The 20,686-nt window shown below is 42.0% G+C and overlaps 1 protein-coding gene across 1 annotated transcript in view; it reads right to left on the bottom strand.

Annotated features, from left to right (window-relative positions):
* Positions 1 to 20,686, bottom strand: part of NDST2 (N-deacetylase and N-sulfotransferase 2) — a 231,537-nt gene that overhangs the window by 45,418 nt on the left and 165,433 nt on the right. Inside the window, exons 4-7 of the mRNA XM_089680185.1 lie at positions 17,928 to 18,015; positions 16,967 to 17,121; positions 8,828 to 9,013; positions 4,958 to 5,086 (exon numbers count right to left, since the gene is read on the bottom strand). Of these exons, the coding sequence (XP_089536311.1) occupies positions 4,958 to 5,086; positions 8,828 to 9,013; positions 16,967 to 17,121; positions 17,928 to 18,015 (558 nt within the window). The remainder of the gene's footprint in view (positions 1 to 4,957; positions 5,087 to 8,827; positions 9,014 to 16,966; positions 17,122 to 17,927; positions 18,016 to 20,686) is intronic.

Here is a 20,686-nt window from a genome sequence, read left to right as displayed (position 1 = left end):
GCTTCCTACAAGGAGGACCTGACTAAATTCAATATCCTGTATTTTATAAAGAAGCATACTGTACATGATATTCCTTTGGATTATCTGAGTTTTCCTCTATATATCTGCATACACTACATTCCAACAGGGTGAGATTTTGTTATCCAATCTGGGTTCTTAGAAGGCACCGGCTTCGAATTAGCACAACTTTATCAAAGTTATTTGCTAGTTTAGAAGCCAAGTTTAGCAAAGAGCTTGCTGTATCAATGATCTTATTACCCAATTTCAAAATTTATTCAAGAGCGCTCTAAATTTAGGCTAATAATTACCATGACATAATCAGGAGAATTTACTAAAACTGGAACAGAAAGAATTTGGCGATTATTCTGTCTTCAGCATTCCTTTGGTTGTTTTAACAATGCTACACGAAAACATTTTTGAAGTCTTCTGTATCTGAATTCCCCTTTCCTAAGAAGGTTTTTGCAGGGTCCTTAGCCTCTAATTAAAACAGTGGGAATACAACAGGCATGGTAGATAGTGGGAGAAGGTATTTTCTGCTTTGGGCTTGCAAAGATTTGGATTATCAGATATCAGCTACATTTTTTTTTTTTTTACTGTTAGAAAGGAGACATTTCTTGTAATTAACTCACATTGCACATCAAAAGTACATTTCCTTCCAACCTCATGTCAAATCACTTACAAACACATGGAGGCTCCACCTTCGCAACATCGCCAAGATATGCACCTTCCTTACCCCAGACACCACTAAACTACTCGTACGCTCCCTGATTATCTCACGCCTCGACTACTGCAACTCCCTCCTCACCGGCCTACCCCAGTGCAGGCTCTCCCCGCTTCAGACCATCCTGAACTCAGCGGCTAGACTCATCCACCTCACCAACCGCTCCACCTCTGCCACCCCCCTCTGCCTATCCCTCCACTGGCTCCCTATCGCCCAACGCATCAAATTCAAACTACTCACTCTGACCTACAAAGCCATTCACAACATTGCCCCTAACTACCTCACCAACCTGATTCCCAGGTACCACCCTACCCGTACCCTTCGCTCTTCACAGGACCTTCTATCTTGCTCCCTGGTCTCCTCCTCCCATGCACGACTGCAAGACTTCTCCAGGTCCTCCCACATCCTCTGAAACTCACTACCCCAATCCATCTGACTGTCACCTTCCCTCCTCACCTTCAGGCGCTCCCTGAAAACCCACCTCTTCAGGGAAGCCTACCCCACCCTCACCTAACAGCCGTTCTCCTTCATTCCGCCTACCACTCCATCCCCCACAGCCACTTCCTCCTGTACCACTACCCCCTCCCTCCTAGATTGTAAGCTTGAAAGAGTAGGGCCCTCTAACCCCTCGTGTGCTGTTTGTAGTTGCTGTACTGTTTCATGTATTGTCCCCCCCTCTATTGTACAGCGCTGAGCAAACCCTTTGGCGCTATATAAACTCAATGTAATAATAATAATAATAATAATAATAATAATATAGGCCTACGTGCTTGTGGAATACATGCAAGACTTGCATAATTTCTCTCAACCCACATGATGTACAGGAATGTGTTACATCAATACACACAGCCCTGTCGTGAATTTGTCAGTAAAACTGACCATAAAAGCAATTACCACCATAACAGAGCAACAATAAACCAATTTCTTGACCCTTGATGAGGAAATTCTACATATACCTAATACATGCCTTCAACCCATCCTCAGAGGATGATACAGAAGAGTACCAAGTCTCAATTTTTGCACTTACCCAGAAGGCTATCACTGTGGATAACCAATCTGTTCTCATAACATCACGCATATATGCATATCACTTACATAAGTGGGAAGGTCACTGCCCAAAGCTTATGATTCACAGCAGACTACTCTTTCAGTGGGGTCAGCAGTCTTAGATTCAATGCTCAGAGAAAGCTAAAATATTATGTACTTTCAATATTATGTAGAATTAAATGCCTTACGCTATCCCCATTCATTTCCTTTTTTCTGTTAACAAGCTCCTTTTTCCACCCTTTTCTATTCTAGCACAATCAGATCAAAAACAGGGTTAAATGGAATTTTCTAACAATGATCTATTTAATCGTCAATTCACTTCTTTAACATAATGTGCTTCACAGAGCAACATAGTGCTTTCCTTTTTATCACTGGTTTAATTACAGTGTTGGATCACTTCTCATTCACCTTTCGTCAGGTTGCCACTCCTATATCTTCTAATTATTTTCTGGTGATTCTTTTACCAAAGCTTTAAAAATGTCTATATATAAAGTCTTTAGGATAACAGAGACATAGCAGTCTGAACCAGGACAATTCCAAGGATTTCAAAACTTCAAAAAGACATTTAGTACTTTGCAGACAAAAGAGTGTATAAAATACACTACAAAAAACTGTATACACCATAAATGCCAATTAAATAAAACTTTGTGCAAAATCATATACACTGCTGTTTCCTACTAAAGTGACTACCAGTAGGGCAATTGGTGCAGCCGGAAACCACAGTATACAAGGACACATTGGTTTTCAACATCCTGTGAAAACTCTATATAGTCTAAAGTCTGTAAATACCGGACCATCACACCTATATGAGCATGTGTGACATACCATTCCAAAACCATTGCCATAATTTGAAGCTGCTTCCTAGAGATAGCCTAACTATGTGAGGCAGAACTGTAACATTTAATTATTCGGGTAAATTTAACAAACTGCAGATGTACTTAGATCCCACAACACAGCACCAGCTTATGGTTTATTGTAGGGATGCGCCGATAAGTATTTTCATGAGTACTCTAAACCATGAAAATGTTTGCAGTACCGGAAACCTATACTTTGCGGTGCGATTTGCGTCAATACAAAATGAAAACTGCACCCCTTTTGTTTTTCAGGCTTTCCTCTTCCTATCCATCTCAGGGATTGCGAATTGTCAGCCATCATATTGCAGTATGTTAGTGCGTCCCTAGTTTATTGACATACACAGATACCTTTTTTTGATCGACAAGTCCCAATACTTTCGGTCAAGTACTCGCCTTACTGTCCAAATCGCATGCGATTTCCCCACTGCTCCTGTGTGAACCCAGGTTTGTCACAGCCTCAGTTCACACGGTGCGGTAAACCTCCCTGCACTGATCAAATGCTGAGTGGAGAGTGGCCATGTGGGGATCTATATCATGTAGGCAAATTCTCTGTATTCTCAGTTGTAAGAGGAGAGAAAGCTGCAGGGATTTGAAATTCCCATGGCTCTCTCCTCTCCAACAGCTGAGAATACGGAGCATCTGCCTCCATCTGCTACCAAGGTATATGTTCCCACACGCCCTTCTCTCCCACTCACCGCTGCGTGAAACCTCCATGCACCACTCCTGTGTGAACCCAGGCTATGTCAAGCCAGGGTTCACACAGGAACAGTGGAGAAACCGCGTGCGATTTGGACAGTAATCGCATTCCTGTTCAAATCACATGATATTCTTTACAGTGCAATTTGCATCTGTACATTTTGTATTGACACAAAACGCAGTGAGTACTTGACCAAAAGTATTGGTACTCGATCAAAAAAAGCATCAGTGTGTCCCTAGTTTATTGACATATACAAACATACTGCAATACGATGAATGACAATTCGCAATGGCCAAGATGGCTAGGAAGATGAAAACCTGAAACAAAGAGGGGTGTAAAGTTGGAGAAATGCACAACAGAGTAAGTCAACAAACAGGGGTGGGGAAAGAGAGATAGAGGAAAAGAAAAAAAAAGGAGGGACAGAAGGGAGGCAAGGGGGTGGAGGGAAGGAAAGGAAAAAAGGGATTGGAAAATAAACAGGGAGTAGAATCTGTTGTTTCTTGCAAGTGGGGGACTAGAAAGAGGATGAAGTGTAAAGCTGTACTCATTTCTGAGGGAGGAAAATGTTACATGGGGAGAGAAAGCAGCGGTCGAGTATTACAAGGGAAGTAAAGCTCATTGTATAGCCAGGCTGGCCAATGTTTCTGTATTGATCTGATTTGTAGACAGAAAATGTCCTTGTCTCTTCCATTTTTGACACAGCATCCACCTTGTGCCTCCACTCTGCTATGCAAGCAGGAGTATAGATTTTCAGTGCAAGAGAATATTTTGGTGGCTTTAATCAAATAGACACACATATAAATTTCATAAGAAGAGATTCCTAATCATGGAGGTGGTAACCGCAAGGTTCAAGGGGGTGAAAAGTATCAGTGATTCCTGAGATCCAGTGAAGGATGTGGGTCTGAAAGAGCACTAAAGGTTGTGAGGTCCACCATATGAGGAAGATAGAGCCTAAATCTGGGATATATCTTCATAAAAGTGTTTGATTCTCCTAAGTATATCTTTTGCAGTTTGCCAGGTACCATCTGCATAAAAACTTATTTGCAGATCCCAGAGTTTTCACACTAGTGGAGCATTTGTGTGTGAGGGGCATGCTTCTTTCTACTTTTCCTGAGTGAACTGGCAACTGAGATCCCCTTTCCCAATGCTTGAAAAAAAATGAGATAAGTACTCAGCATTTTGTATAATATTGAAATGTGAAGTGGGCTGGGTTTATATATAATTTATATACAAGAATATAATTTCTCACCTGTAGATAGGGCCAGTATGAAATGGGTCCCTTTAATTCTCAATGGGATTTGGGAACACCACCTGTTTTATCAATTAAGTCAATCACCTGTAGGAGGGAATCTTCCCCTCGATATGCACCTAGTCATTCGAAAGATAGTTGTGGTACCAATCTAATGTGCACGCAATAAGGCAGGCCCTAGTTATAACACCTTATTTTAGGAAGACCAAGGTATCCCAATGTCTTGGGGGCTGTGTACAATACAATGACACCAAAAATGTACTCTAGTTACACAGCATGGTAAACAGACACAGTGGAAAAGAATGGTACAAAACGTAGTTCCTGGATCCTTAGGTCTTTCTACAATCTTCAGCTTTATTTTTCAGTGTAATGAGATTCTACTCACTTACCGGGTTAAGGAGGACAGTCAGGAAGAGTTCACCACCGCGAATGGACTTATCGAGCTCTTTTGATCCTCCAGGATATTCATTGTAGAATATTGTGTGAGTGAAAAGTCCACAGGTCTGCCTTGGTAACACCTAGATTCAAAGAAAACACATGCATGTTGTCATATTGGCAATATTAAAGAATTATAGTTTTATACCTCCCCCTGCATTACGATGCATCCGCCTACCATTATTTAACATGTATTTTAGGTTATTCTACCTTAAAACTGGAGATGGGGGGGAAAGAATGTCGCATGATCACCCTTGGTAATTTTCGCAACAATTACTGACATTTGCAGACATCATGCATACATAAACTAGTGCACAGAACTTCGCTTAAATGTGAACAGTAAAAAGAATACCAAATGCTGTGTGTTACATGCATCTGCAGTCCAGATCACATCACACTGCACAGCCTAAGACACTCGTCTGAGCTACCCTTTCATGGAAAGCACACATCATTGCCTATTGCAATAAAGAACATAATAAAATCCTCCATAAACCTTGGTCGCAATTGTCTAGCCACTAATATACTTCATACTCCAGGAGAGTTTCTTTGGGATCCTTTCCCACCATGCTGCACATAAAAATGCACTGAAAATGGATGTACAGTAACACACATCCATGCACACATTTGCATGCGCATTGCCTTCCATTTATATGCATATATGTGTGTTGCGATGTGAACGAGGCACATAAAAAAAAACAACTCGGTTTTCTATGTGCCCTTGCAGTGACCGATGTTTATCAAGTGCAAAAGAGGACAGGTCATTGGAAAGGGTGTGAACAAGCTCTTACTGGTTCACATACAGTGGATATAAAAAGTCTATACACCCGTTAAAATGTCAGGTTTCTGTGATGTAAAAAAAAATGAGACAAAGATGAATCATTTCAGAACTTTTTCCACCTTTAACCACTTGCCTACCGGGCACTTATACCCCCTTCTTTACCAGACCAATTTTCAGCGCTGTCGCCCTTTGATTGACAATTGCGTGGTCATGCAAGATTGTACCCATATGAAATTTTTATAATTTTTTTCTCACAAATAGAGCTCTCCTTTGGTGGTATTTAATCGCCACTGGGCACTTTACTTATTGTGCTATAAAGAAAAATTGCAAAGAATTTGGGGAAAAAAAAAAAGTTTCTTTGTTTCTATATTATAACATTTTTCAAACAGGTAATTTTTCTCCTTCACTGATGTGCGTTGATGAGGCTGCACTGATGGGCACTGATAGGCAGCACTAATGAGGTGGCACGGATAGGCGGCACTGATGGGTACTGATAGACAGCACTGATAGGTGGCACTGACTGGCATCACTGCTGGGCACTGACTGGCACAACCGCTGGGCACTGACTGGTGGCACTGACTGGCAGCACTGCACTGATGGGCACTGGTGGGTGGCACAGGTGGGTAGGCACAGGTAGGTGGCACTTCTGGGCACAGGTGTGTGACACTGCTGGGTGGCACAGGTGGGTGCACTGCTGGGTGGCACAGGTGGGTGGAGCTAGTGGGCGCACTGCTGGGCACAGGTTGGCGGAATATGTGGGTGGCAATGCTGGGCACCCATCATCAGGGCACTGATTATCAGTGCTCTGATGATCGGTGCCGATCCCTGCTCTAACAACTGTCGGTTCTCGGCAGTACTTTCCTCACGATCGGACAGCGTGAGGAAAATGCAGCCGAGAACCGGCAATTGCATTTCCCGGTGATCAGCGTGTCATTGGACACGGCTGATCACGTGGTAAAAGACCGCTGTGATTGGCCTTTTACCACATCACACGATCCTACGGACACAGCTATCATGGAGATCGCCGGGGGCGCGCAGGAGAGCGCGTTCTGGGAGGACGTCATATGACGCCCACCCAGAACTGGCCACATAGCCAGTACTTGCCAGATATTCCTGCAGCTTCTTTAATGTTGCTGTAGGCCCCTTGGCAGCCTCCCAGACCAGTTTTCTTCTTGTCTTTTCATCTATTTTGGAGGGACATCCAGTTCTTGGTAATGTCACTGTTGCACCATGTTTTCTCCACTTGTTGACTGTCTTCACTGTGTTCCATGGTATATCTAATGTCTTGGAAGTTCTTTTGTACCCTTTTCCCAACTGATACCTTTTAACAATGAGACCCCTCTGATGCTTTGAAAGCTCTCTGTGAACCATAGCTTTTGCTGTAGGATGCGACTAAGAAAATGTCAGGAAAGACCTACTAGAACAGCTAAACTTTATTTGAGGTTAATCAGAGGCACTTTAAATGATGGCAAGTGTGCACTGACTTTTATTTAACATGATTTTGAACGTCATTGCTTAATAGTGAACAGCTACATTCAAAAGGTATAAGAGGGTGTGCACACTTATGCAAACACATTATTTTAGTTTTCTATGTTTACTCCCGCCCCCCAAAAAAAGATTTTTTCAATTGAGTTGTACAGTTTATAGGTCACATTAAAGGTGTAAAGTTCTGAACTGATTTATCTTTGTCTCTTTTTTACATCACAGAAACCGGACATTTTACCAGGGGTGTGTAGACTTTTTATATCCACTGTATATGTTCAATAGGTATGTATTAAAACTAGAAGTTACCTTGAAGGGTGATATATTTTTGAATATGCCATCATATATTTCTTACCTGTTGGTATCATAGGACTATACAACCTGCCTCCAACTTCACTAAATATCATTAAAAGAGAAGTATGTTTTTTTTTTGGCCTGTTATACTTAGGTGGCTGCAGCATCAGTGCGATGTGGCATCTGTCCCCTCCAGCTCTAAGTGTGAGAACTCAGCGGCGATCACATGGGACTGTTAGTTACTACTTTATTTTGCCCCCATTCTGGCTCCCATTATTAACCTGCCCCCACTACCCTCCTGCAATTAAATTACTGAGCTGGGTTGCATAGATCTCTGATGACACTCACTTCCAGATACAAAGGCTTTCTTGTCCTCCCTATCGGTAGAGAAGAACTCTCTCCACTCCAATAAACTACTAACCTATACTGTTAAGCAACAACAACCTGCTACCTCTATTCTGGAAAAAAAAGCACTACAGAGGGTACTATTCTTGTCAATAGTGATATAATAAATCACTGTAAATTCCATAGGCAATGTATACTAGGCATAGGCATGTATACTTTTATGCTTAACAAAACCCAGTATAATATACATATTTAGGGCCCCTAAATGTTCCCCAATTGTCCATAACTCAAACACAGATGCTGAAATCATGGATGAGATTAAAGAGGCTGTTTTGGTCCTAGCCGCAGACCCAGATGGACTGCTATCAAAAGTGTATAAAAGGTATCTGGTCCTTCCCTTATATGAGGGTGCGGGGGGTGGATTAAAGAGCAGCACAGGTTTTCCATCAAGCACCAGGTTGAATAGATAGGTGAGGCTGGAGTTCTGCTTTATTGTTAACAATGAAGAAAGGGGGAAAGTAAAAAAAAAAAAAAAGTCTGGCAGTGGTTGATCCACAAATATACAAGCTACACGATTCATTCTCTTGTACTGGGAAACTTGCTCAAGGAAAGCCAACTGGAAGTAGGCCTTCTGAGAATGGGTTTAAAACAAGAGAATTGTTAATGAACCTCAACCTCCCTACTGAGGTTACCTGTGCACTGGATCTTAACCAATTTGAGGACAGCAACATTAGTTCAATAACTTTACAGAATAGGGTCCAAAACCTGGAAGCAAATACCACTGGAGAATAAAGTTGGGAGAAAATGTATTATGGCATCTGGAAATTGCCTGCTTTCATTTAGCTGACAAGCCCATATCATGATCACATAAATACCCAGAGTGACTGTGGCTACCCAAGGTATGTTAGGAAATGTCTAATCTTACCATGATGTTGTTGTGTACAAATCCTCTGCGATAGCGAGCTGGTCTCAGGTGAGGGTACTCTTCTGTGCTGGTAACCTGGATATTCCACACAGATTTCCAAGCTTCATACAGTTGGCTGTGTATGGGGTACACACCAGAATGATGAGGTGCAACTGCATATCCCAAATCTATGGGGATGCCATGTTCCTACAGAAAAATTATGAAATGTTATCAAAGTACATATACCTAAATGCACAACACACATCAGCTACTCTCAGGAAAAAAAAAAAAAAAAAAAAGCTGCAACAAAACATTACAGGTACAAAAACACAGTTATACCAGATATATCAATCAATATTCAAAATAACTAATCTAAAAGCAAAAATATTTGATGGGTTAAGACAACAAAACTGCTGGGACAATTATAGTTTGCTCAAAGGGAACAAATAGGCTTCATAAATAGACCAGGGTCTGTGCACCACCAACAGTGTGTGCTATGACGGATACAAAAAAATGAAAAATGGTGTACAAATACATACTACCCTCAATCCCACAAAAAAAAAAATCAGATAGCCAGTTACACGCACACTTTTCATTTTTACATACTGTATGTAGAGAGAGAGAAAGCGTGAGAGCAAGAGAGCGAAAGAGAGAAAGTGTGCGGGAGAGCGATAAAGTTAAGACTGACACACTGAAATTTTTAATATAAATATTTGTACATTTATCAACTGAACCAAACACCCCTGGCAACCTCATTGCACTGCCTATGCTGCTTTTGCATGTTTTGACTGATTATTCCCCTTATTTGTGAAATTCTGACAAGACAGCAGAAGAGTAACCAAAGAAGGGAGGGAATTGGTGGAGTATCATTTCAGGACACCAGGCATTTCCAATGTGGCTGTAAACACAAGCAGAATTTAACACACATCCTGTCACACACTTCACCTAGAGTGAACTTAATCATTTTAGGTGGAAGTCTTCTTCTTTGAAATAAAGCAATTCTTTTGGTGTGGAGTATATGTTGCTATGCACAGGACAGAAACATTTATCTTATCTATAGAAGAAAGAAACTTGAAGTAAAAGGTTTGGGGACTGCTCACTACAGTTTACAACCAGCTTCTTGATGTCCAACTTAAAAGCTAGGCTAATGGATGGCAAATATGAATCATTCAATACTCAGCAAACAGATAACTATAGAAGGCCAGAGTCTATTCAAGGCAAATGATAAATGACCTTACAGCTGCCTGTCCTTATTTCAACATTGTAACTAGATACCAGCAGACCTGCTTAGCAGATTTTCAAGTTCACTCTCACCATTGTCATAATGACACAAAGAATGGACCGACTACATGAAAGAGGCCATTCAAGGCCAGTACAGTTACTCATATAGAAGAGCTGGCAATGTGCAAAACCAACAAACGCTTCTAGCTCAGGCTTATTGGTGCTCAGTGGCAGACCTTTATTACTATACAGTAGCTGTATTTACATTTTACAGACAAAATGGACAAGCATTGGCCTAAGACATGGAGCTTCACTTGTATGTGTGGTCAAGGCTCACTACGGCCGGTCATGTCTTTATTCCACACAGGTGTCATAGGCACTGAAACAGAAGGTACCTTTTCACACTACATGTATTATGCATTTACCAGATTTAACTGCCTGGATGTCTATGCTCATTTTTCTTATCAATCTTTCTGAAATGTCTTGCATGACCTATATTCTACAGAACACTGTAAAGCAAGTCAAGCATTTCTTCTTAGCTATAACAAAATCTTACTCACCTCAGTACTTCAAATGAAAAGAGACTTTACTAAAGAAGGCAACAACTGTACTGCATGGGTTGCCAGCTCCTAACCGTTACAATAAATATGAAATAGTCAAGTGCCATAGTCAACCCAAGCTGTAAAGACATATTTCTTTGTAACATCTATGTGGTTGCTGTGTATGAAGGTGGTTTACAAATTTCATGTCAGGAACCATATGCTAAAACAGTTTACACCCCACTTTGGTAGGGGAATAGCCTGCCAAGCTACAAAGGCTGGACCCTAGGTTCACACCTAAGCGTTTTCCACAGTGTTTTGCAGAAACACACTACAGTCCATTTAACATGATTTCCTATGGGACACGTTCACATCTCTGTGTATTCACCTGGCGCGATTTTTGGAAAGGGTCAAGAACTTTTTTGACCGCAAAAATTAGCATTTTTGGTTCTATAGACTTGGAAACGCTACAGAAAAGCATGTAGTGCATTTTTTGCTGTGTTTTGCATTTTAAATCTGCCTAGCAACAAGAAAAAAACCGCAAGGACAAAAACACAACGCAACGCAGAAACTGGTCAAACGCAAACTGCTTAGGTGGGAACCTAGCCTTAAAACACATCAATAAAAGACATAAATCACTTTGGACAGTCAGAACTTTGCATTCTTCTTAGGGAGATAGCCACTTATCCATAGCGAGCCTAAATTAGAAACATCAGTTAGGGTTTTGTGATGACTTTTTAAAGGGGTTATCCAAGCCTATTTAAAAGCCATACAGTGAAACCCAACAACCTTACAAAACGAGGATGGAACTCCAACACGCAGTTGTCTCAGAGAATGACAGGCAGTGAAAAAGAAAGGACGTGCCACAACATAACCTTGAAGTCATCTGTGGGGCTTGTGCAGTGCTTAGGAGTCTTTACCCTTACCCAAAAAAGAGAACTAGGTCAAAACCTGCCCACCAATCAAAAATCAGGAGCATTACTTCCTTTTATTATGGGCTTATTACAAGTTCATGGCCAACAAAGTAGACAACATGTACAGATGTAACTTATGCTCCTTAGGCTGAATTAGCACAAAATTGTTGGATTCTCTTAGTATAAATACTGTGGGGAATACAGTGGGCAGGTCATAAAAACTAAGGAAGAAAAACTGGAGAAACTGCCCTTGGGGGCTAATTGGGTGCTCTTTTTTTTTTTTCACCTGAGAAAATAATAATTATTATTATACAGGATTTATATAGCGCCAACAGTTTGCTCAGCACTTTACAATATAAAGGGAGACAATACAGCAAAGAAACAGTTCTGTATAAGAGGGTTAGGAGAGCCCTGCTCCTTGGAGCTTACAAACTAAGAGGGAGTGGCTGGTGGTACAAAAGGTAATAGTTGTGGGGGATGAACTGATAGGAGGAATAGAAGATTCTGTTATTAGCTGAAGGCAGGATAGGCTTACCTGAAGAGATAGGTTTTCAGAGATCGCCTAAAAGTGGGCAGAGTAGGCGATAGCCGGATATATTGGGGTAAAGAGTTCCAGGGGATGGGGGAGGCTGTGGAGAAGTCCTGGAGACAAGCATGGGAGGAGGAGACAAGGGAGCTAGAGCGCAGGAGGAGCAGAGAGGATGGTTTGGGTGATATTTGGAGACAAGATTGGTAATGTACTTTGGGGCAGAGTTATAAATGGCTTTATATGTTAATGTTTTGAATTTTATTCATTGGGCAATGGGAAGCCAGTGGAGGGATTGGCAGAGAGGGATGGCAGATATGGAACGGTTAGTAAGGTGGATGGGTCTGGCAGCAGCATTCATGATAGACTGAAGAGGGGATAGCCGGCGATGAGGTAGGCCAATGAGGAGGGAGTTACAAAAGTCAAGGCAAGAGATAACAAGGGAGTGAATAAGTTGCTTAGTAGTTTCAGGGGTTAAGAACGGGTGTATCTTGGAGATGTTGTGGAGGTGAAGTCTACAAGATTTGGACAGTGATTGGATTTGGGACTGAAAGGACAGATGGGAGTCTAGGATTACACCTAGTACCCTGGAATGAGGAGGGGGGGGGGGGGGGGGGGTGACTAATGGTTGTTTTATTTATCTTGATAGAGAAGTCAGGGGAGGGGGAAGGGGCTGGAGGGAATAGTATGAGTTCAGTTTTGCAAAGATTGAGTTTGAGGAAGTGGAGTGACATCCATGCTGATATGTCACTTAGTAGGTTAGTAATGCGACCAAGTGAGGTGGTGTAGAAAGAGAAGGGGTCCAAGGACAGAACCTTGAGGGACCCCTACAGAAAGAGGAAGTAGAGAGGAGGAGACAGAGTTATAGGTAATGCTGAAGGAGCGCTGCGACGGGTAGGAGGAGAACTAGGAGAGAGCAGAGTCTCAGAGGCTAAGAGTGAAGTTTTTTGAGGAGGTGGGGAAGGTCAACAGTATCAAAAGTTGCAGAGAGGTCAAGTAGTAAGAGTATGGAATAGTGACCATTGGTTTTAGCAGTTAGTAAATCATTAGTGAGTTTTAGTAGGGCAGTTTCAGTCGCGTGTAGTGAGTGAAAGCCAGACTGTAAAGGGTCAAGAAGGTTGTTGTCAGTGAGGTAGGAGCTCAGGCGATTGTAGACTAAGCGTTCTAAGAGTTTAGAAGTAAATGGCAGCAGGGAGATGGGCCTTAAGTTGTTCAGGTTGGTGGGGTCCAGCGAGGGCATTTTAAGTATGGAAGTGATCTGTGCATGCTTTAGAGGGGTGGGGAAGGCACCATTAGAGAGGGAGAGATTGAAGATGTGAGAGAGCATAGGACAGAAGAGGGTGACTGTAGTAGTTGAGGGGACAGGATCCAGGGGGCACGTGGTGAGACGGGCTTCTGAGAAAACTTTAGTGATCTCTTCAGTAGTAGCAAGGTCAAAAGAGGAAAGTGTTGAGGGAGGTTTAGTATAAGGTATGCTAAGTGGGATGGATGTCTGTGTAGCGGAGATACCCCCACAAATTGCATCAATCTTGGTTTTGAAATGATTTGCAATCTTGTAAGCGGTGAGTTACTGGGTGGAGGTGGAGAAAATAGAGTTAAAAGTAGACAATAGACGAGGACTGGATGACAAGGTATTAATAAGCGTGACAAAGAAGGCTTGTTTGGCAGCTTGGAGGGAGGAATTGTATGTTAAGATAGCAGATTTATATAGGGCGAATGCTTGCTGAGATTTGGTTTTTCGCCACAATCGCACCAGTGCACAACTATGTCGCATAAGATTTCTGGTGTCATCAGTCTGCCAAGATTATAAAGGTCGGGGCCTGATATTTCGTATAGTTAGAGGAGCAAGTGAGTCTAGTGTGGATGAAATCGAACTGTTGTAGACAGCAGTGGCCATGTCAGGGCAGGACAGGGGAGAGATTTTGTCATAGAGGCAGTCAGTTGCAGAGTGAAAAAGAGAAGGGTTTAAGTTGTGAAGGTTTCTGCGGGTAATTGTTTGCTGCTTGGAGGGATAGGTGTTTGAAGACAAGGACAAGCAGAGGAGAAAGGAGGGAGCCAGGTCAGTGCAATTAAAACATAAAAATTTTATTTGCAGAAGACTTGCATCTAAGACTCCTTCAGCAGAAGAGAAAGGAGGGCACCAGGTGACTGTAAGTTAAAACATGAAGACTTACATCTAAGACTCCTTCAATCGGCATGCAGAATAGGATGGTAAGCAGAGGAGCAGGACTGCAGTTCACTCGAATGGTTGGACCAATGTAGGCTGCATAACCTGAAGGGGAGCCGCTCATGGACTCGGCGGCGTTTGTTCAAAATTACCCGCTGAGCGGTGGGGGAATGTGGCAGATGCCGTGAATGGCGGGTGGGAGGGCTGCATTGCGTTTCAGAAGCTCCACCTGTTTTGTCAAGCAGGCCAGCCCATAGAGCAGAGGGGTATATAAGAGTCCATGAGTGGCTCCCCTTCAGGTTATGCAGCCTACACAATGATGAATAGGATAATAACGGATAAGTATACATTAATGGGCAGCACAGTGGCTAAATGGGTAGCACTTCAGCCTGGCAGTACTAGGGTCGTTGGTTCGAATCCCAGCCACGGCACAACCTGCCTGGAGTTTGCATGTTCTCCCTGTGCCTGCGTGGGTTTCTTCCGGGAACTCCGGTTTCCTCCCACACTCCAAAGACATGGTAGTAGGTTAATTGGATCCTGTCTAAATTGGCCCGAATATGTGTATGAATGAATGTAAGTTAGGGACCTTAGATTGTACACCCCTTGAGGGTTAGGGACTGATGTGAATGTACAATATATATGTGTGTAAAGCGCTGCGTAAATTGACGGCGCTATATAAGTACCTGAAATAAATAAATAATAATGGATAACTGAAGAAATGGAACTGACTATACAATGGGTGTTGTGACAGCTGTCAAAAAGTCCATAGGATGAGCAGAATGAGAAAGAAATGGACCAAGGAAACAAGGCACATGGGATGGGAGCAGCTCATGGACTCTTATATACCCCTCTGCTCTATGGGTTGGCCTGCTTGACAAAGGAGGTGGAGCTTCTGAAACGCGTTGTAGCCCGCCCACCCGCCATTCACCATGGCATCTGCTACATCCCCCCCACCCTTTCAGGTTATGCAGCCTACATCGGTCCAACTATCCGAGTGAACTGCGGTCCCGCTGCTCTGCCTACCATCCTATCCTGCATGCTGATTGAAGGAGTCTTAGATGTAAGTCTTCATGTTTTAACTTACAGTCACCTGGTGCCCTCCTTTCTCTTCTGCTCATCTTCGAGGGATCCCCCATATCCTTGGCGAGGAGCTGCCGGTCCCATCCCATGTGCCTTGTTTCCTTGGTCCACTTCTTCCTCATTCTGCTCATCCTATGGACTTATTGACTTTTTGACAACTGTCACAATACCGTTTGTACAGTCAATTCCATTTCTTCAGTTATCCATTAATGTGTACTTATCTGTTACTATCCTACATTATCAACATTGTGTGAGTGCTGAATACATTTGTTCATTGTATTGATGATCATTGTATATACCACTGTTTGAAGATGAGGACACTGTCACTGTAAAGGTGATTAGATTGTGATCAGAGAGAGGAAAGGGAGTGTTTGTGAGGTTGTAGGGAGTGCAAAGATGGGAGAAAACAAGATCTAATGTATTCCCATCAGAATGAGTGGAGGACTGTATCCATTGTGTTAAGGCAAAAGATGAGGTTAGGTTGAAGAGTTGGGATGTAGCTGGGTTGTTCACATTAATGATGATGTTAAAATCTCCAAGAATGATGGAGGATATTTCAGAGGAGAGAAAGTAGGGCAGCCAAGCAGAGAAGTCATCAGGACAGCGCACACCAGTCCAGGAGGCCAGTAGATCACTGCAATCCTCAGAGAAATGGGGGAAAACAGCCGAATGCAGCGAGTCCCGAAAAAGAAGAGAAGGATAGAGAGGGAGGGTTAGAGAGGACTTGAAAGGTGCTCAGTGGGTATAGAAGCAAACCAACTCCACCTCCTTTTCGACCATTGAGTCTGGGTGAGTGAGTCCAGAGAAGGCCCACATAGTAAAGTGCTGCGGGAGAAGCAGAATCTGATGCTTGAAGCCAGGTTTCCATAATTGCTGGTAGGTTAAGGGAGACAAAAAGGTCATGGACAGAGGTGAGCTTATTACAAAGCAGAGCGGGCATTCCAGAATGCACATGGAAAAGGGAGGGTGGTTTTTAGGAGCATGGGGATTGAGATTAAATTGAGTGGACTGTGGCTATTCCCGGAGGAAGGAGGGTGCCTGGTGTGGGGGTGAGATACTGGAGGACCAAGGTTCCGGAAGATATCCCCAGAGTAATCTGATTTGATCTGGCAGGTTCTCTACTACTGCCAAAAATGTATTTTCTCCCATCCCTACATGATTTTTTTTTTATTTTTCTCTCATCAGTCCATGAAAAACAGATTCTACTTTTCAACACCTTCAGAGCATGCAAGTTAATGAATGATAGTTGCTAAATCTTTGTAAGTCCAAAAGAGTCAGATAATAATAATGTCTTTATGAATGTATTGGGCTTAAACTTCTTAAAAAGCCAACTCAAATCCACTGCATGAATATAAAGTTTTTGATTGTAGTAAAGAGTTGCTGTTAAATACATTGTATGAGTCTCCTGGCTCAGAACTTGTTTAGATTAGAAAATGTTTCATAATGCCTAGGCCCATTCATTTACAACCTGAATATGATTGGACAATAGAACCCTAAAAAAGGAATACAAATACTTCTAAATCAGTTTGTGACCTTCCATGTATGTTAGGGCAGTTTTTGGAGTTCCAGGCTCAGCAGTTTCCCATGGTCTTCATTCAGAAGCAGATAGCTATACATGTATAACTATGCATTTTCCTCAGAAACCGTAAGATATCTTCAGTTCATGGTAACCCAAGAAAAGATCCAGACAACAATTATATAAAAGGACATTACCAAAGCAAACTGCTTGTTGAGTTTCATCTGCTCTGCAAGAACAGTGACATTGTGGAATAAGTGAGGCTGCATGTGGCTCCACATATGCGGGAACCACCAGAATTCCTTCCTGTGTGTGAGCAGCATGTCATCCCCCTCATCTTCCTCATCTGTGCCTTAAAAGAGAAAAAATATTATATTAAAGCATCTCCACCATATACCTACTGAAATGAGAGCTCACATTCATTCATTTCTTCAACTTTTCCCTTCGGATTCCTGTATCCCCCCCCCCCCCCCCATTTTCAATATTGCTACTCTATTTTTGTTTTGCTTTTATTGAATCTGACAGAACACCTATCGGCAGCCAAAAGACAGTTATCTATTGTCTCATTATCCTTCAATCTCTTCATTACTTTGCTTTTAGTAAGTACTCAATTCATCCCTAATTGTAAAAAAAAAAAAATTTGGAACGTTTCTACACTTCTTTAACGGCTCTATCAAGCAGAATGTTTATCATGTATACCAATGTTTTCCTTCAGCAAGTATTTTGCCATATAGAAACAATGCTGCAAAACCTAGCATGCCATAGGTCCAATGTGCACTACATCAACATTACTAACATCCTAGGCAAGGACATAGAATATAGGTACTGGACCCCACTGAATGGCTTCCCAAGACCCTCAACAATACTTTGATCATCCTCAACATGTTTATCTACAAAAATACATAATGAAAAAACAAAACAAAAAAAACAATAAATGCAAAAAGGTAGTGATGTGCAGGAACCCCTTGTACTGGGATCTAAGTACAGCCACTCACCATTTGCCATGATTTCCAGACTGCTAATACTAGAGGATCTGACACGTTAAGGTTTAGAAGATCTCAAAAGTTCTTGTTTTTTAACATTCAAATTAAAGAAGACAAAGATGCATGTTCTCACTTATAACCCACAAAATAGAAAGATTTTTAAGAAATGACTTACCTGTGTGGTAGAACTTTCCTGAAAAGCCCAAGTTGAAAGTGAAATTTGGAACTAGTGTTCTTAGTTTGCTCTGGGTATTCAGCAGCGCCTAAGGGAAAACAGACAGCGATGTCAGCATTTTAGAGAGCAGTCAAGGACTCCCACTGCATTTGTCAAAAGGCTAATTTATTAAAGTATAACATCCTGATAGTGAAATCATAATCAAAATTGCTTAATTACATGCATATGCTGCACATCATGTTAATATCACTGACTATCTACTGAGTACTGACTACTGAGTCATAAAATGGCATCAATACTGGTAGTAAATCTGTTCTGTCATTAAAAAAACTAAAAAAAAAACAAAACTGAACCCATGTGTGAGAATTACTGCCACAAACACAAATCTCATGCAATGCCACCTACTGTCCATTCACGGCTACTACCATCATGACATATGCTGTCTTCAGACAACAACACAAGCAGTCTGATCACTTTAAGGTGATGACTTTGCCAAGGAAAGCAGCTACCCAGCTAACAAAGCAAATTACCACTTGATTTCACTGAAAGTAAGACAACAGATGGAGGTGTTAGGAGCAAACCTTATAAACTAGAATTGAATCTCTGAAGAGCAAATGAGACCATAAAACTGCAGCAGCTTAAATGTTTTTCTGACAGAACAAGGTTAATAAAATGATAATGCAGTTTACCCAAGTATGGAAATCTCTTAACCACCTAAAAGAAAAGATAAGTTGTTGTTTTTTTACCCTAGGCTTCAAATTCACAAATTAAAGTAGAGACCACCCACGTCTACAATGCAAAAAAAAAAAAAAAAGGACAATGGTTTTATATAGACACAAGACCAGAAGTATCTGCTTCAAAGATTTGCATGTAACACATAAAACTGCATTGTAAGTATGTAGCAGCCAATTCTGAGGACTCAAATTGTGACAAGGTTGCGCCTAGGCCAGTGGTCGGCAAGCCGCGGCTCGCGAGCCACATTCGGCTCTTTACATGCTTTAATGCGTCTCTTGTGTGCCGGGCGCCCGCTCTCCTCCCTCCTCTCGGGCGGCAGGGACTCTGCAGCGTGATCAAAAAAAAAAAAAAACAGCCAGGGCAGCGCGCTCAAATGCAATGATTGGCCAGTCTCGCTGCCACTCACATCCTGATAGCCAGTGATTGGCTGTCAGGATGTGTGTAGGCGGGGCAGCGTGACGAACGTGAGAGGAGCTAGGCTCCTCTCACAGTCCGCCCTGAAGACCGGAACGGCGCGGCAACACGGCGAGAGGAACGCGCGGAGCAAAGGTAAGTGAATTGACACAGGGGGGACTTGGCTTACTACTAGCTACTTACTTACTACTACTATAGGGGAGATGAATTACTATAGGGGGGATGAATTACTATAGGGGGGATGAATTACTATATGGGGGATGAATTACTATGGGGGATGAATTACTATAGGGGGGATGAATTACTATATGGGGGATGAATTACTATATGGGGGGATGAATTACTATATGGGGGGATGAATTACTATATGGGGGGATGAATTACTATATGGGGGATGAATTACTATATGGGGGATGTATTACTATATGGGGAATGAATTACTATATGGGGAATGAATTACTATAGGGGGGATGAATTACTATATGGGGGATGAATTACTATTGGGGATGAATTACTGTATGGGGGATGAATTACTATGGGGGATGAATTACTATGGGGGATGAATTACTATGGGGGATGAATTACTATAAAAACTTATTGAAACTAAAAACAGTGTACAATCCTATGTATTTTCAGTTTTAAAAATGTGGCTCTCAAAATAAATTTCAATCGTGGTTTTGGCGAGATTTGGCTCAGTTGAAAAAAAAGGTTGCCCACCACTGGCCTAGGCAATGTGGAGTACACAGTATTGGTGCGCCATCTACAGGGCATCGCATTGTTCACTGTCCCTCCAACTTTATTGCAATGTAACAAAGTGACACTGAATTTGTGTTTACTCAGCACAGCTCATTGTGATGGACTGTAGTGGATCGTGACACATGGTGATGAAAAACAGTACTGCATGTTCTACTTTTCAGAGCACGTTGTTGCATCGCAGTGTTATGAACTGAACAAAAAAAGAATAAGGCCATTTGTCTTGACCATGCATTGAGACTGCACTAGGCAAGGCTGCACAGCAAAACCCAAGAAATCTGGCGTGAACGAGTCATCAACCCAAACTGGAAAATGAATGCTGGATTCCTTCTAGTTCCTACTTCCTAGCAGCAAATTCATTGACCCTCCATTTGGTCCTAGGTCACCTGAATTGGGTCAAATGCCGCTTTAAAACATTCCCAGTTTTCTAAGCACTGGAATTAACTGCCAATGCACATGGAGCATAAGGGTATAAGGCTCACCACCTTTCACCTCCACTTTTTGTTTCATTTCAATAAAGGTGGGCAGTGTGGGTTAGAACCTCTGCAGATATTACAGGAATATGTACAGTACTGTGAAAAAAAGGTTAGCACAGTTGTGAAAACACACTGTAAAATCAGGATGCTTTAAAAAATAATGCAATAAATAATTTTCCATAAATTAACCTAGAAATTGCATAAACAGAAAAGCCTAAATGAAAATTTTTATTTGGCGTGCTCATGCTTTAATAACTGCGTCAATTCTCCTGAGTCCTCTTGTATACAAAGTTTAAGGAATTCAGCAGGTAGGTTGTTCCAAACATCTTGAACAACTAACCACTCATCTTGTATGGATTTAGGCTGTCTCAGTTACTATTG

The sequence above is a fragment of the Staurois parvus genome, unplaced genomic scaffold (assembly GCF_062004578.1).
Source record: "Staurois parvus isolate SC_StPar_1 unplaced genomic scaffold, SC_StPar_1.0 ptg000236l, whole genome shotgun sequence".
Classification (NCBI taxonomy): Eukaryota; Metazoa; Chordata; class Amphibia; order Anura; family Ranidae; genus Staurois; species Staurois parvus.
The sequence above is the reverse complement of the archived record's forward strand: the minus strand, read 5'-3'. Positions and strand labels throughout refer to the sequence as shown.